The 17,050-nt window shown below is 35.2% G+C and overlaps 1 protein-coding gene across 2 annotated transcripts; it reads left to right on the top strand.

The window, feature by feature from the left end:
- The first annotated feature begins 6,963 nt into the window (after positions 1 to 6,963).
- Positions 6,964 to 15,325, top strand: LOC138310905 (sulfotransferase 1B1-like). Of its 2 annotated transcripts, none has more exons than XM_069252231.1 (6): positions 6,964 to 7,083; positions 8,811 to 9,003; positions 10,285 to 10,608; positions 11,661 to 11,764; positions 12,993 to 13,167; positions 15,074 to 15,325. In XM_069252231.1, the coding sequence occupies exons 2-6, from the start codon at positions 8,832 to 8,834 to the stop codon at positions 15,184 to 15,186; spliced, it is 888 nt and encodes a 295-aa protein (XP_069108332.1). In that variant the 5' UTR covers positions 6,964 to 7,083; positions 8,811 to 8,831; the 3' UTR covers positions 15,187 to 15,325. The 2 variants fall into 2 exon arrangements, with proteins under 2 accessions (XP_069108332.1, XP_069108331.1); XM_069252230.1 differs by lacking the exon at positions 6,964 to 7,083 and adding an exon at positions 7,201 to 7,354.
- Positions 15,326 to 17,050: the final 1,725 nt, after the last annotated feature.

The raw sequence follows: 17,050 nt of genomic DNA, 5'->3' as shown, positions 1-17,050 counted from the left end.
CGAGTCTCTCGTACAAGGGACACGTTTTCTGATAAGTATTCAGGTACATTCTGGTTAAAACATTTATGTAACATACAACGTCTTCTGAATTTAAAATATTTGTCTAAGGACATCCATTTAAGGCAGTAAAACATATCTTGATATGGTGTATCATATGGTGCACCTAAAATAAGCCTAGCTGCCTGCTTCTGGGCCTTGAGAAGCTTGCCCATCAGATTTTAGTTGCATCCTGACCATACGGTACTACAGTATAAAAAATGTGGAAACACACACGAGTCAAAAAATTTCAATTTCCCGTCCATGGGTAAATATGGACTAGTACGTCGTAGTAAGCCTAATCTTTGTCTTATTTTAGATAAAATAGCTGTGACATGATTTACCCATGTAAGACAATCATCTATGTGAACACCAAGTAATTTCTCATTTCTTACTTGTTCCAATGGTTCACCACACAAAGATAAATTAAGATTTACACAATTTCTACGTTGCTTTCGTTGAGAGCAAATGTACATGCATTTAGTTTTTTTGACATTCAACAACATTTTGTTTTCTGTACACCAGACACTAACATTATCTAAGTCTGATTGCAGAACTTCACGTATGCTATCCGGTGTGTTACCAACAGCAGATAGAGTAGAATCATCTGCATACATGTCTGTAGCAGACGAAACATGTAACGGCAGGTCATTAACAAACATTAAAAACATAAGGGGACCTAAAATTGACCCTTGAGGTACACCGTGTAATTTATACATGCTCATCTTCTGTAATAAAACATCATGATCTACAAGGTCAAAGGCCTTTTTAAAATCGACTAATATAACACCTGTGCTAAAACCATCATCTATATTCTTTGCCCACGAATTGACAATATTTACAGTGCAGTTTCACAGGAGTGATTTTGAAGGAAACCTGACTGTGTTGATACAATAAGATGGTTATCAGAAAGGTATTTATAAAAAGTGCAGTGAACATGCTTTTCGAGAATTTTTGAAAGTATTGGTAAAGCAGATATTGGTCTAAAATTGCTTACATCAATGTATCATGTGAGATGAAATACATGTATCAGATTCGTTTCTAGATCTGAAACTCCAGTCTCGCTCGTGTAAAGACGGGTAGTGTTAACTTCCAGAATAATAAGATACTGGGAAATTCGTTATTTGAAGGCTATTAGCTTGCTCGTGGCTATGTTGATCAAATTACAAAAAATGTATATTTGTTTATAAAAGTCATCAAAAGATTTGTTGTTATCATATATCTCTCTTTATTTTACCAATTTATTTATAATATATATTTTCACTAGTTTTGATGTATACTATAGTACCAACACTACCTTCTCATCTGCAGAGAAAAAATAAATTTCATTTGAAGTTTACATCGACAGCGACGCCGAACTTCAAAGCCACAGTAAGGACAATATCATTTCTCATCAGTTGTGACACATAAACCTTCAGTCTTATGAAATATTCCAGGGGTGATATAAAGACAGTGATAGTAACACCTGAAATATCGAGGATGGTCATACCAAAGAAGTCCGATTGGTCATGGTACTCACGCATGTTTCAAGCAGTAGTCCCGACATGATGCAGCCTCGTCGTTTTCGAAAGTAACGCCACTTGGGAGGTTTTTGTCCCGGAAGCATTTCATCTCACATATCTGGAAAGGTGTAATCAGCTGGGAGTATACCATAGCTATAAAATTTGAAAAAATTGGAATTACAATTTTTCTTAGTCTTAACTTGCTGTATAATCGATAATGTTTGCGGTTTGATATTTTCATGATTTCGTTCGCAAATAATGGATATTGCCGCTTAACTTTCATCAGTGAAAGAAGAAGAAACGTACATGTATAATCTTAAATATAGTTAAAAATAAATAGCTTCATTCTGAATTGAAATGTCGTAGAGCTGCGTTACTCATTACCGTTTTAGAAGATATGATGTTCAGCTCAGAAGTACCAAAAGAAACTCAAAATAATTTGTTTCTTCTTTGAAGTTGCTATTTTTTGGGTATTAACAGTCAAATATATCAATGCAAGTTTGATATATGTTAAGTAAAAGCCGATACAAGTAGCATATGTTGATAGAAAGAACATGAAGGTGTCATTAGATTACAAATTACTTAAAACGTGTCTAATTAAATGTGTTAATATTGAACTGCTAGCTGTACAAAGACATTTCCTTTGTTATTTTTCTGTTATTCTTTATCTTAGAACGAAAGTGATAGACTTTCTTCTTTAGAAGTTAATTCATGGAGCACCATAAATCAATAGTTTTGGCATGTCCTCATAGAAATTGTAATCAGATGCGGTATATTAGACATGACATATCATCTTTTCTAGTTTCATCAGTTGTAATTGCACTAAGTAACATTACGCTATATATATAAACACCATTCCTAAATTGTCGTAACCAGCCATCATATTATTGATATAAATCCATATCAAGTTTACATTCTACATAGATCTACCAGAGTTGCTTCCCTTTATTTTGGTATATAAAAACGTATGCAGTCCATATATACATGAATACAGTTATGAAACACTATTAGAGGTAAACATCTCATATTAATTAACTTCAACAATGAAAATAAAAAACACTTTCGATGTCTACGAGGGAGGTTTCACAAAAACTTGCATTCATTACATGTTTTACAATATAAATGCAGCAAGAAAAATTTCCGTTACGTAAAAATGAATATAAAAATGTTTAAAGCGTCTAAAAACTAAGCCTGTCTTGAAACCGGACCAGCACCTGAGCCATGTGTACAAGGTCAGTGATAGAAATAAAATATTCCATTCTGTTTTTTGTTGTTTTTTGTTTTTTTGTTTTTTTACTCATGTGAAGAATATATCGTTATAAATAAAAGCCCATCATACTTACCAGCACCAAACACAACTGTAAGTGTTAGGATAATCAGAAAACGATCCATTTTTCCAGCTGTTTACGTGACGATGATCTGTCTTGTTCTAAACAGCGTAGAATGTCCTTATCAGTTAGACCTATATACATGTAGCAATTCCAAAACGTGGTAGAACTTCGCCAATCGCTCTATCTCGGGGAAATAGTCGACTTTATCAACATTAATACGACACATTTGTTTATACATTTTGATATGAATGTCTTATGTTTAAATTCAACAAAGTTTTATTTCAAAATTAATTGATTTTGGATTGAACAACATCTATGTTATGTCCTAGGTAATTACCTGGTAATTTATCTAAAATTGGTAAATGCAGTCTATGTTTTTAACGCATCGTTATCAGATCAGAGGTATGCAATCGAATCTGTCAGAAGATGAACGTTTTCTTTCGCTTGGGAAATATGAGGTACATTTCTTTTGATTTATTTATAATCGATTTTATGATTAATACGTTTAAATGGCCATGATAAAACTGATAAGATATGATAAAGGCGTTTTTATATAAATATATCAATTTAATGATATGAAGTATGAGACGTTTTACATGATATGATGGATATCAATGTCTAGCTTGATGTTTTTTTAGGATACCATCATCATTTGATAAAATAGTAATCGAGTTTAATTCATTTAAGGATTGATTGTCAATTTTGTTGCTTGAATTGACTGATGAAGAAAGTTAATCTCGTGCAAATAAAGTGAACTGCCACTATCGAAAAAAGACACAACACGAACATACAGCATCCTCCCAAAATATACAGACATTTATACAAACACATTACATATAGGGTATTCCTTCTTAAAATGACCCTGGCTGTTAATAGGACGCAAATAAAACAAGCAACCAACTAGTTTATTATAATATTACATTTCTTTAGCTGAAGATCAGATTCTTGTGATCATCGCTAGGATGTCCAAAAACCGTGTTTTTGTTTGTTTGTTTGTTTGTTTGATTAGTTAACGTCGTATAAACAGCCAGGGCCATGTAAGGACGGCCTCCCATGTATGCAGTGTGTTGCGTGTATGTTGTGCGAGGTGCGTGTTTTGGGAGACTGCGGTATATTCATGTTGTGTCTTCTGGTATAGTGGAACTGTTACCCTTTTTATAGTGCTATATCACTGAAGCATGCCGCCGAAGACACCAAGCAGCACACCCCACCCGGTCACATTATATTGACAACGGACAAACCAGTCGTCAAACTCCCGTTATGCTGAGCGCTAAGCAGGAGCAGAAACTACCACTTTTATAGACTTTGGTGTGTCTCGGCCAGGGGACAGAAACCAGAGCCTTCCTCACAGGGACGAGCGCTCAAACAAAGGCCAAAAGTGAGGCGGTGTCAAGGGAGAACCAAAAACCGTGTTAAAGTGGCACAATTTCGGTGTGCTTAAAAAGACCCAAATCGTGTTAGTATAACGTCTGAAGAGAAAAGTTCATAGCATAAAGGGAATAGGTGCTTAAGATAAGACAAGTAAAGCAATCTACTCTACAAGAACCTTGGTTTTATCAGTTGCCATGTAAAAAGATAACCGTTTGGTAGATTTGACGTCCTATTAGCAGCTAAGGTCATATGAGGACGGTCTCCCGTGTGTGCAATGCGCTAAGTCTGTGAATGTTTAAATTTCGAGAGGCTCTGGTATATTTGCATGGTGTTTTTATAGTGCTATCTCACTGAAGCATGACGCCAGGGAACAAAATGATAGGCTTTATAAGCCGACATGTAAAATTCACTGACGATAAAAAAAGTCTTGATGCCGATATAGTAAACCTAGAAAAGCTTTAAAAAATCATAATATTACAATTCTAGCAAAATTGTAGACGTGATATACTTAGTCTCATATATTAATATTGATGTTTAATTACCCTTGGCTACACATAGGTTGTTAATTGCTGTAGTATTATGAATGATCGAAAATTTTGGTTTCTCTCTTCAAGAGCTCATATGACTAACTCACTAGGTCCAATGGTGAACAAAGGAGGGATATAACAGTGGACCGTTTTACTGCCACTCAATCAGAGCTGAGGTATCTGCATGCAACATATTTTGCCTATCAATTAGTGGTCGTAAAACTGTCCAAAGTGATACCCCTCCTTTATGAATATTATTTTTATTGGTGCCATTATAGCAAATGCGACCTATGTACCCGGGAGCATGTCACACGTCACAGGCGTATCTATTCATATATCCCAGTAACGATATCTTGTCGTATTTTGTGGGTGTAGCACTAGTAAAAACTATGTAAATAGAAAAGCACATCACTCTTACACTGTAATACCGCAGTTAAATAAAAGTTATCTCTCCATGTGCGGTTTACATTATGTTTGTATGGTGCTAAAACTACTACTCCTTTTTTCTCCATATGTTGATGCATACTAGGTAATGTTCACCCAGAAGTTTTGTCTTTGGTCGATTATAATATTTTTGTACATCCACACAGCAGAGTGTTCCGATGTGCTGGAGTAAAAACTACATTAACAGAGGCTTATATAGCCTTAGCGACCTGTTGCCCGATTTTTTGGACGACACGCAGTTATAGCATAGCTGTTTTTGACACATGAGCGTAGTATATAAGGAATGCGACCCCTGATTAGCCTGTTTTCGATGATAGGAGAGGTCCCCCTAGTGTTTCTAACATACTACTGTTGTGAGAATATTTTATAAAGTAAAAGTTTGTATTCGTTGGGAATTCAACTTCGATATGTCCGCGAGCAAGTAGATTTTCTGTAACTTAAATGCTCGCGAATAAGATGGACTTACAGAGAATATATAGCCTGCATGGGCATGCGTTATTATTGTTTGAAATTACAAAAAAAAAAAAGGAGCAAAAACAAACAAACAAACAAACAGATTTGATTTGAGGTAAACACAGTTGAAACTCTTTATTTTGGTTTTAATATTTTAACGTCCGATTAGAAACCCTTTGTTTACAAATTATAATAAATAATTATGTAAAGAGTTACATAAATATAAATAATATGACATTATTTACAAACATAAAGTGATTCTTATCAATTAAGGACATTTCCTTACGTAATTGGTCGAATGGGACCAGCTTTCTGAAAGATGGATTAGTATTTTTAATTCTTGGAGGACTTTTGAACCCTGGCAGGACTTGCATTAGTCATACGGAGTTCACAGAGAAGAATAAGAACAACGAATTTCAAACAAATGTTGGCAGTGAAGATTCATTTCTCTGTTTTGCAGTCTACCGCAGTGATAGTCAACTAAAGCGCGGTAATTACATTCAATAAGATGGCGGTAAACATAAGATGACCCGCTTCATGAAAATTAACATTTGATTTATTTAACTTAATGATCGCCGAAGGTGATGATACGTATAGTATTAACAGTAAGCTAATAACTTTTATGACTTTACAAAATTATTAATCTCGTTTTACATTTCAAAACCGTTTCAGAAAGGTCATGAGCGTTTACAAACACAAATATATTACAATAATTGTTTCCTTCGGTGATGTGTCAATATATCTAGCAAAGTTCATTTGATAATTAAGGTCTACAACAGCATGTATACAACCAACGCATGAACTATATATATATCGTCTTAAATGTATGTCAATGACAGATAATGATATATGCAAATAATCAGGTGTAATGTGATAAAATTTTTATCTACCTGTAGAATGTCACAAATGAAACGAGAGTTACATATATAGATTATAATCTGGAATCATCATAACATGAACCCCATACTTGAAACAACACACGAAAATGTTGATATATACATTTTTTTTCACTTTACTTCTAAAATAACTTCCCCACACTTGTAGAGCCAGCAAGCTCTGTTTGCTCAAGAGAAAATGAGTCAACAAGGTATTGGCGAAAAATGACTCATCTCTTGGATGGCCGTATATCTATTTTCACCAATTGAATGCAAATATTTTCATTTTCTCGCGTAAAGGTGGGGCACATAAATAACATGCCAAAGACATCATATAGTGCGAACGAGGGTGAACGAGGGTGAAACACGGTGTGATGAAGCCACCTCCCATATATATATATACAATCTAGGTGAAGAAATCTGATTTAGGATGATGACAGAACGTTGAAAGTGAAGAAATCTGACTTAAGATGATGACAGAACGTTGAAGATTTTATTATTATACATGACAGAATAATTCGTGTCTGGAAAAGGCAGGCAGAAGGTATGCGTGCAGTCCACACGTGTGCTACATGTGTTGCTGTTGACATAATGAAACAATCACTGACGAAATCTGACAAGAGGTTATCCGAATACACACTAGTGAAATGCACACTAGTGTCGGGGAGCAGCCCGAATGAGGGTCAATATCTATAACACGACTTGTCCCGGCGTGGGGTCAATATTTAGAATATTAGAGGTTTTGCAGCGCTTCCCACGTATATAAAATAAACGTCTGAGAGACACTGTAGTTTAAAGCTAGGACTAGCAGAGAGGTGAGTTCTAACTTTTATATATCATATTTTAAATAGCAAACCACAGTGTGATGAACTGTGCCATGTTATTGATTTATTATTCACATAGAAAAAGGTTCAATGCGCAGGCTTTATAAATAATACTGCTTTTGTGACAGAACAATGAATTAAAATAAAATATAGCCGTATCATTTATTCCTCGATTATGTGTAGTGATAAAATATTTCAGTTATTATCACCACTATTCGTCCAATATGCATGTGAGAATATTGCACAGGCAAAACAACTTTGTATTTTGACCCAAAAGCAACATAAAGATGATTTAAATTAGAAGAGGATCTTTATCACGACGTTTATTTTAAACTTGATAATACAATTTAAGGTCAATGTTAAGTCCCGCTCAGAGCAAACTATCCCGAGTTTACTGTTGTTGATATTTTCGGGTAAAATTGACCTAAACTTGATCGGAGTTCACATGAAGACAGTTTTCCTGTTTACAAATTTTGGTGATGATTTGATTATTTTAAATAAGCGAATGTGATAATTACCTTTTACATAGATGAAAACAATGAGGTAAACTTGCACATTTATTAAACATGTTTAAACACATTCAAAATGAGACGAACCTATGTTGAGGTCAATGTGTACGTGGTTTTGTGCTGTTATATTAAAATTATATCTTAAATGGCTGACTGCATATAACGTATAAGGAATATGTAACATATGCATGTTAAATGTAGTTATTCTGAAGAAAATACATCAGGTCAAATTTTTCAACCAGATATGGCACATATAACTAAAATCTATACTTTAAAACCACACGAATACATTGGTACTGGAACGAATATACATGCCCGGCCTACTGTACCTTTCGGTCGGTCTAAAAGTCTTTTGAGCTACAATACTGCAGCTACATTCGTACATGTTCGACCTTATATCTCAATGAATACGTTAACAAAAAATCCAATGTTAACATACCGGCGGAAAAGAATAGTAGGCCGGTTACGTATATTCCTTCTAGTTAACATAAAAATCAACATAACAACAGTAATTTTCCAAATCAAACATTAAATCTACATTGATAACAAATATAGCGTTATTCTATCTATAGCTTCAAGGTTCCCAGTGGGAGTCTATGCTAACTATGAGCTCCAATGTTCATTTCGCTGGTGTGACACATGGCGTAGTGTTATTCCAATACAGCGCGGTAATTGGGACGGCGTTGGGAACATAAGTCGACCTGCGTTATGAAAAATATCACTTGATTTACCTGTTTATAACTTTTCATGGAGTGTTAAAGTGTTATATCAACGGTAAATTAATAACTATTAACGTTCATTTAAAATGAACAAATTCGTTTTAGGTTGTATTAAAAAATAGAATTCGTTTTGGTAAGGGTATGTACCTTTTAGATACACATATGATACAGATTATGGTGTTGGATGTCATTAATCAACGTTATTATTTCTGGTTCCAGAGCATTTTTTAATTCTTGGTCATGGAGCTGCGTGAGATCAAGGACAGGGGAGGGGAAGTATTCGTCGTGAAAAGTTATGATGGAATTAATTTTCCACCAAATGTACCAGGAAACGTGAAAGACCACATTGATGCAGTGAAAAATATGAAGTACAAGGAAGGCGATGTATTTTTTGCTACATTTCCTAAAAGTGGTAAGTATATATACGGTATCTAACAAGTCCTTCATTATGAGTAATACCACATAACAATGAAATCATCATCGATGTTCCTTTGATTATGTCATAGTAAAGCTCTGTAATGTGACAATAAACGAGTTGGTAGATTGATAAATCAAACAAATTGAATAATGTTACATTGCCGTTAATTGTGTTGCTTTGAAGTTGGACAAAGCTCTCCCCGTAATCCTCAGATGATATCTTCGCAGGCTAGTGATTAATAAGATGTTTTATCCTTGACTGCCTTTAAAACTGCCCAATTTTTCTGTGGCCCTATTATCTATTTATAAGGACATTGAGCTGTTCATAGTAGAGTTATGTTTATCTTGTCAAATAACCTTGACCGCAACAAACCTAGGGAGAACTGACTTTATACGAGCACTGTATTGAAACACTGTGTTTCCATTAAATACTTTCCGATAGTCTGTATTATCCTTGGTTCTGCCATCGGGTTTCATCTTACCTTAATATTTGTTTTTTTTTCATCTTCTTTCATTTGCGATTGTTTAAGATGCTCCACCGCTGACAAATAGTATTTTTTCACTATCAAAAACAGGAACAGACGATTTATTATTTTTCTTCGGTTACAAAAGTTACTTACTTTACACCATTACCACCATTGAAAAAGTTGAGCTTCTAATTTTACTTGAAGTTAAAAATATGAAAAATAATTAATTGCATTCCGATAAAAATTTCGTGGCACTATATCCTATATGGAATGAAGTAATGATTGCGCATGCACCAAAGACGAACTAAATTATTTTATGCTATTTTTGTGCTAATTAGGCATATATATATACACGATTAAACACCGATTATTGTTCAAATGATGAATACCATTTATGCTCTGTTGGCGGTGGAGCATCTTTAAATATATTTCATGTGACTGTGTTTGGTTTATATGTGTCTTCTGGGAGACGCTGACTTTGAAAATTCAACAATTAATTTTAATTATAAGGTTGCTTGGATGATTAAAGTAACGTTATAGTTGCAGCTATGGTCATTTAAGGTCGACCTACCGTGAAAGGTCTCTGTTTGAAATACGCGCTGCTTGTTTTGTTGTTCCTCTTTGGGATAGAGGAATCTTTTACCTTTTATACTGATATCTCGATGAAGCACACCCATCTCGGTCACAATGTACTGACAACGGGCAAACCAGTCGTCCCACTCCCTTCATGCCGAACGCTAAACGTTAAGGATTACTTCTTTGCCCTATATCATTATAATTATCATCAATATATATATATTTCGTTTCAGGAACACACTGGGGCTTTGATATTATGTACATGTTACAAAACGGAAAGGCGGAATACAAGACTGGTAATGTATCCGCCGTGGACTTTCAAGACGTTAGTAAATTAGAAGCCATCAAGAGTCCCAGGATCCTCGTATCACATTTTTACCCTCAACATATTCCTCAAACTGTGATAGATAAGAAATGCAAGGTTGTCTACATCTACAGGAACCCAAAAGACACGGTTGTGTCCATGCATACATTCGTGAAGCGGCTGAATATTGAAAGCATCAAAACTTACAATGGAACATGGGAAGATTTCGTTGAATTTTTCATTACACATGATTGTGAGTATATGTAAACGAATCATTTGTTTTGATATATTTAGACTATAACCATTTATACGCGTCAACTTTGTCATATATGTACATGTCTTCCGTCTTTGCATATCATAGATTTAGCTCATTATTCTGTGAGCGCAAGTCAGGTCGTTTTCTCAGAAAAGTATGACGTTACGCTCGCAAACACATGACGTCACAATCAATACATACCCGCAAGGGTAGATAACTCTGTTATATGCAAATACAGAATATTAAGTGTAGAGTTAAATAGCCTTTAAATACATTTGGTCTTCACCACCACTTAAGACTACTGTGATGACAAAACAAATATAATATTCGCGGGGGTAACTAATGAAAATTCAGTTCTACACATATTTCTCATTTAATCAAAAGGATGGCTCATTATGCTTAGCAACGTCCTGTTATGCCTAACCACGTTCAGCTAAACATATATATCTTATACAAATAATCATCTTACGCGAATGAACAAGTCAAATTTGAATCAGGAGGCAGGAGTTTTAAATGTTTGATAACATACCTTTTAGGCTAATTAATATTATGATAAATGTTGGCATTATTTATAATTATTCATTGTTCAATTGCATTTTCATGAGACAGTGAAATAACTATTATTGGCATGTGTGCTTACTGTTGTACAAATTACCACATTTGAAGATTAAAACCTTGGTTCCTTTTCCGTTACTAGTTTTGTGACAATCTGAATCCTTAGTTGAATTATTGAAGTTATTCTGATAAGATATCGTGAGTGTTTTATTTCCGCTCTTTTTCACTGAAATTCACTGTAATCACCAGCGAAATGTTTAAAAAATCCGCGAATGTACCCCGTATAGGAAAGCGCGAAATATTGACACCGTGAATTGAAAGCGCTATACGGTATGAACCATTCGCTAAGATTTGTTGAATAAATAGTAATGGAAGCAATGTGTTTAATACCCTAACCCTAAAAGGATAGTATATACTTCTTTAGGTAGACACATTATAGATATTAACATTGCTGGAAATCCAAACATGATAATTTAACCTTTTTTATTATATAGTGCATTATAATTCCTGGTTCCAACACATAAAGTCATGGATGGACTTTAAGAAGAAAAATCCGGATGTACCCGTGCTGATATTATCGTTCGAGGATATGAAACAGGTTAGTATTTACATGCTTAATCAACATTGAGAGACCATCCAACTGAACGCTTTTATTTTACGGTGTTAAAGTTGAATCTAGTATTTAATCAATTGAATTATATTTATTGTTTTTATAACTATTACTATTACTAGGTTCTTATTACACTAGATATTTTTAACATAAATTATAAACTGGATTTCCAAATTATAACTGGATTTCCAAATTCATGTCATTATAACGTAGGGATAATTACTTGTCAGAAAACGTTTTTACTTTAGAAATTAATTACTAAAAAGTCAAAAATTGGCATTGACAAAATACTATCCTAGGCTCAATCTATAATACACACAAGTCATTTCGAATGTCGATGTTTCATTTAGTTGGTAGCTCCCTATAAGGCTATCATACACAGTAGATTAAATGTTATTCATATTTTGATAACACAGTAGGAGATCGAGAGCGTAGACAAGAGTTAGAGATAACCTGGTTATTGTTTCTGGAGTATTCAATATAACATAACTCGTATGATAATTTCTTATCACAAAGCCTGAAGTCCCCAGATGTCGACCTACTATCCTATTATTTACACCGATAATTGTTTTGACTCTAACTTTTTTTGTTATTTATATATTTTATTGTATCTATGTTCAGGTACGTGTGTTTCCTACGGGAAAAATGACGCGTTTTGATAGTCAGGGTCCAGTTTCACGAACATCCCTGAAGTTTTGTCTATAACTTTGTCATATTTGTTGTTGTTGTTATTTACATATCGTATTTTTATCTATGTTCATGTACATTTGCACGTGTGTTCACTGTTTAGTCAGGGTGTAGTTTCACGAACATTCCTTAAATTTAAGGAATTCTTTAACTTAACATTTAAAATTCCCCATAAGAAACCATTACAGAAGCAAAAAATGCAGAATTTTAAGTTAAGGAATTCCTTCACGTTAGGAAATGTCCGTTAAACTGGGCCCTGCTATTATACTGTCCTATTGGACAACCACCGTCTATCATAGATAATTTCTTCTGGTCGTGGCTCATGTAGTCTGGTAATAACAACAATGTTCATGAGAGTATGAATTTTATACATTAACTGGATACATATTTCAACTCTTCTTATCAAAATGATGTAACAGTTCATTATAAATGTTCAAGAATGAATGAGAGATTTAACTATTTCATTCTCTAACTAGGCGTATTATTTAACATGGCAAAAAATTTGCAAACTCCCTATGTGTCTTTTCAGGACCTCCGAAAGAATGTTCAAATAATAGCAGAATTCCTGGGATCAAAACAGGACCCAGAGTTCTTTGATGAAGTTGCGAACAAATGTCAGTTCGGCGCCATGTCGAAAGCCAAAAGTACAAACACAGAAGAGTTGTCGCTGAGTAAAGACGGCAGTAACCCATTCTATAGAAAAGGTAACCTTGTCAATCTGTTCTCAACGTTTCTAGACAAAAAATTATAACAAATATGAATTTGATTATAAGACTCTGTCATATGTGGATAAAAAGGTTAAGGATATAATAACCGAGAATCATCCACAATATTTCAGGGGCAACTATCACTGCAATTATATCCACCCCGTCCTCGATACACCACAGGTTACTATCACTAATGTCCTATCCACCCCTGGACTATCTCATGATAAAACTGGAAATAGTTCAGGAAAACATTAACCAATCACAAACCTGCAATACCAGAGGCTTCTTTTGAAGATTCCAGTGAGAGCCCAACTTCAAAGCAACATTCAACCACAGTGTACCGTTATATAATCCCTTTGATGTACAGCAAAGGGTCAAATTGATTGTGTCTTCTGCTTCTCCTGAACTTCCTCTAGTTTTACTATGAGATAGTCCAGGTTTGATATAATGTCAGTGATAGTAACCCCTGTAGTATCGAGAACGATACGTCCCTGGAATATGCCATAGCAAAACCTTTGTGTAAGACAACGGATGAGCAGGTATAGGTTAGTCCTTTTATGCGCATCAAATTAATAAAATAATGGTACACTGTGGTGGACTGTGCGGCTTTGAAGTTGGGAAGAGCACTTTATGCAATCTTCAAAGGAAATTTCTTGCTGAGGTTTTACAGTATTTTGTGATCCCTGGGTAGAATATCCATATCCTTTATATCCATATATGAAAGAGCATATTTCTCTTATACTTCGACGTTTTATTTCAAGTTTACAATTATGATATCCCGCCATAAGTTCGAAGAAAACCGCGATCTGAAAATCAATTGTCCATACATGAAAATTGCATGATATTTTCAATTCCGTTTTTACATCGTTTATAGTAAAACCAGTCTAGTTTCTGTAAAAAAAAGTTAAATACCGAGGAAAAGTAATTTTGTTGATGTCACGAGGCTGTATTGAATGGGTAGTCATGTAATACAGAACTCGAGCGACAAGAGTGTATTGCAGGAAATCAGCCAGTATTACACCTTGGCCGTTGCAATTGTTATCATACAAAATGCTAGCCCAATATACTCTACCCCTAACACTAGACTTAGACATTATGGCAGATAGATGTCTAGGTTAGGGCCAGAGCGCACTAGTACTTGAAAATCTGGAATTAGCCGACACTGTTTGGTATTGGGCCAGGTCATCTATATATAGCTACGATTCAGACTACTTACATAATACTACAACCGAGAAGCGTCACTCATATTGGTCTTTTCAACAAGTGAATAATTTGTCTACCCATAGCAACCCATTTTAGCACGCATGCACGTTATATTATGTCAATACAGTAGTTTCTTTTCCGCAACTTTAAATTTCCCTCCTCGTCGTCGCCATTTTCTCATAGCATGCAAATCGCCTGTAATCTCGACGAATTGCTATATTTTGGTAGATAAATTATTCATTTGTTGAAAAAAAATAAGTGGCCCTTCTCGGTGTTCAGTCTGAACAGGAGACACCAAACGGTGTCGGCGAATTCCACCTTTTCATGTACTGCTGCGCACTGGCCCTAAACCAGACATTTATCTGTCATAATGTCTAAGTCTGGTGTTAGGGCCAGAGTATCTCGCCGACCTCTGTCAATCATTTTTTTTTCAATGAAAAAGATTAGATTACACTATTACAAAGCGGCACAATTCGAACATTCGCAGTCTCCCAAATCACGCACGCACTTCAAAACAAAAAAAGACAACGTATCGCACACAACGAAGTCGTCCTTAAATGACCCTAGCTATTAATAGGATGGTAACTAAATAAGGCCAAACCAACCAACCGACGTATTGACATCAAAATGATAAATGCTTTTATTCACTGTCTGGCATATAAGAATATATCATGATTCACTTTTATATTTTCGGTTTCAGGCGATGTGGGAGACTGGAAGAATTGGTTCACTGTCGCACAGAACGAGATGTTTGACAAGGTGCTCGCAGAAAAGATGGAGGGCATCGACCTGGAAGTCAAATATACATTGTGACGAAATACCATACTGTCAAATAAGCATTATTTTTGAAAATACATTCACGTCATTTTGAATTCTGCTGGTCAAGGAAAGCTCATGAACAAAACAAGATTACATTTACATTAAGCATTAAATTATACTGCCAATTGCCAAATGTTGTCTTGATTTATTTTCCAATTCAACAACGCCACTTTACGAATGGATTACAGATATCACAAATATACATTTGGTTTGGTATGGTTTATTAGATAAACGCCCATTAACAACCATGATTATTTAAGGACGTCCTCTCTACATGTCTACAATGTGTTTTATGAATGCCTGTAACGTTTCTGGACTCAAATTCTGTATATTTGGAGGCTGCGGTATATTCGTGTTTTGTCTCCTTGTAATCGTGAAACACTTGCCCTTTAAATAATAATGGAATAAGAGTAGGATACATGTACATGTATATAGATTCAAATCCAACTAGTAGTTACATTAATATGTACTATCGTCTCAAAGAGGACTTTACTTGGGACGACAGCTTTGCTAGTTGTCTGTATAATGTGAAACATGCATGTGTGTGTGGTCTTATTGGCGGTATGCCTCAACGAGATACTACTTTAAAAATGCAAAGTATTTTAAAATAGAGCGAACAAGCACATCCCATCCGGTCACATTATACTGACAACAGGCATATAACGGGATGCTGCACAATTCAAACAAACACCAGACGATTCGGAAAATGAAACTTGTTGGTCTATTGGTAATGTGTATTTTTGGTATTGTTATATTATTTGATGAAATATCAGTATAAGAACGTAAAATTTATTTAAAATTCGGCAAATTGATACCCATTTACACATGAATAGTATAGCCGGTTATTTTTACGCTAGGACATCGCAATAATCGCGAAAATTTGATTCGCGAAGCATTAAAAAATATTGAATTTGATCGCGTAAAGAACTCTTTAAAATACACTTTGGATTTACAATCGTGAAATAATTCTCTCGCAAAAATAAGCGAGTATACGATACTTGAAATTAACTCCGGACGGAAAGTATATACGTAATCAATCTAATATCCTGACAACGTGATGCCAGCAGACGGGAGGGTACCTTGCAGGTAGGGGGTTAGTATTTTACCTGCTGTGCCTATTGCATGATCGTAAAAGGCGACTAAAGTTACTTTACAATATTACTTTTTCTCCTCTTCCTTCAAAACTGACCTTCGTTTCCCTAATGTCTCCCTGGACGCCGTCTCACTTTTGGTCTTCAGGATCAGTTGGATGTTCGACCCTGTGACGAAGGCCCCTGCCCGAATCAATTACATGCAAAGAAAAAGTTGAATTATGATATTCGCCAAATGTGACCTTTAATGTATTGCAGTAACGAAATTCCAATGGGCTTTGGTTTCGGGTTGGACAATTCGTAGTAACACAGGAAGACAGTTTGAAGTTTTTAAACATTTGCCGTAAATATTTGTTAACCAACTAACTGAAATAAGTCGTGTTTACACATTAAGGGGTCTAACAGAGCTCTCCCGAGACGAGCGGTACTAGGAAATGTTTTTTTTTTTTTTTTTTTTACACTTTGAGGAGAGCACATGATTCTTTTTATCCATGCATCCAGTGTCAGATCAACGCGTGATATCCATTGATTTTCTCGCAAGGTACACTTTTTTGTAGCTGTACAGTGGCGTAGGAAGATGAAACGTAATGGGGGGGGGGGGGCAAGGTCCTCAATATTTCGTAACCCCCCCCCCCCCCCCCCCCGCCGTCGCACCTTCAGGAGGAGAGATTAAATCAACTCCCAACCATATATGCTTTATGTAAATTTTTCATATATCATTAAATTTAATCCTTGTACACATTTATAGGCAGTGGGGTCGCTGAAAG

Source organism: Argopecten irradians, chromosome 16 (assembly GCF_041381155.1).
Source record: "Argopecten irradians isolate NY chromosome 16, Ai_NY, whole genome shotgun sequence".
Lineage (NCBI taxonomy): Eukaryota > Metazoa > Mollusca > Bivalvia > Pectinida > Pectinidae > Argopecten > Argopecten irradians.
The sequence above is the reverse complement of the archived record's forward strand: the minus strand, read 5'-3'. Positions and strand labels throughout refer to the sequence as shown.

What these genes read in the sequence shown, in the direction of transcription:
- LOC138310905 (XM_069252231.1), top strand. Translation starts at nt 8,832, where the DNA reads ATGGAGCTGCGTGAGATCAAGGACAGGGGAGGGGAAGTATTCGTCGTG. An exon ending in TGCTACATTTCCTAAAAGTG is followed by an intron (nt 9,004 to 10,284) that starts GTAAGTATATAT and finishes ATTTCGTTTCAG; the next exon opens with GAACACACTGGGGCTTTGAT. An exon ending in CGTTCGAGGATATGAAACAG is followed by an intron (nt 11,765 to 12,992) that starts GTTAGTATTTAC and finishes GTGTCTTTTCAG; the next exon opens with GACCTCCGAAAGAATGTTCA.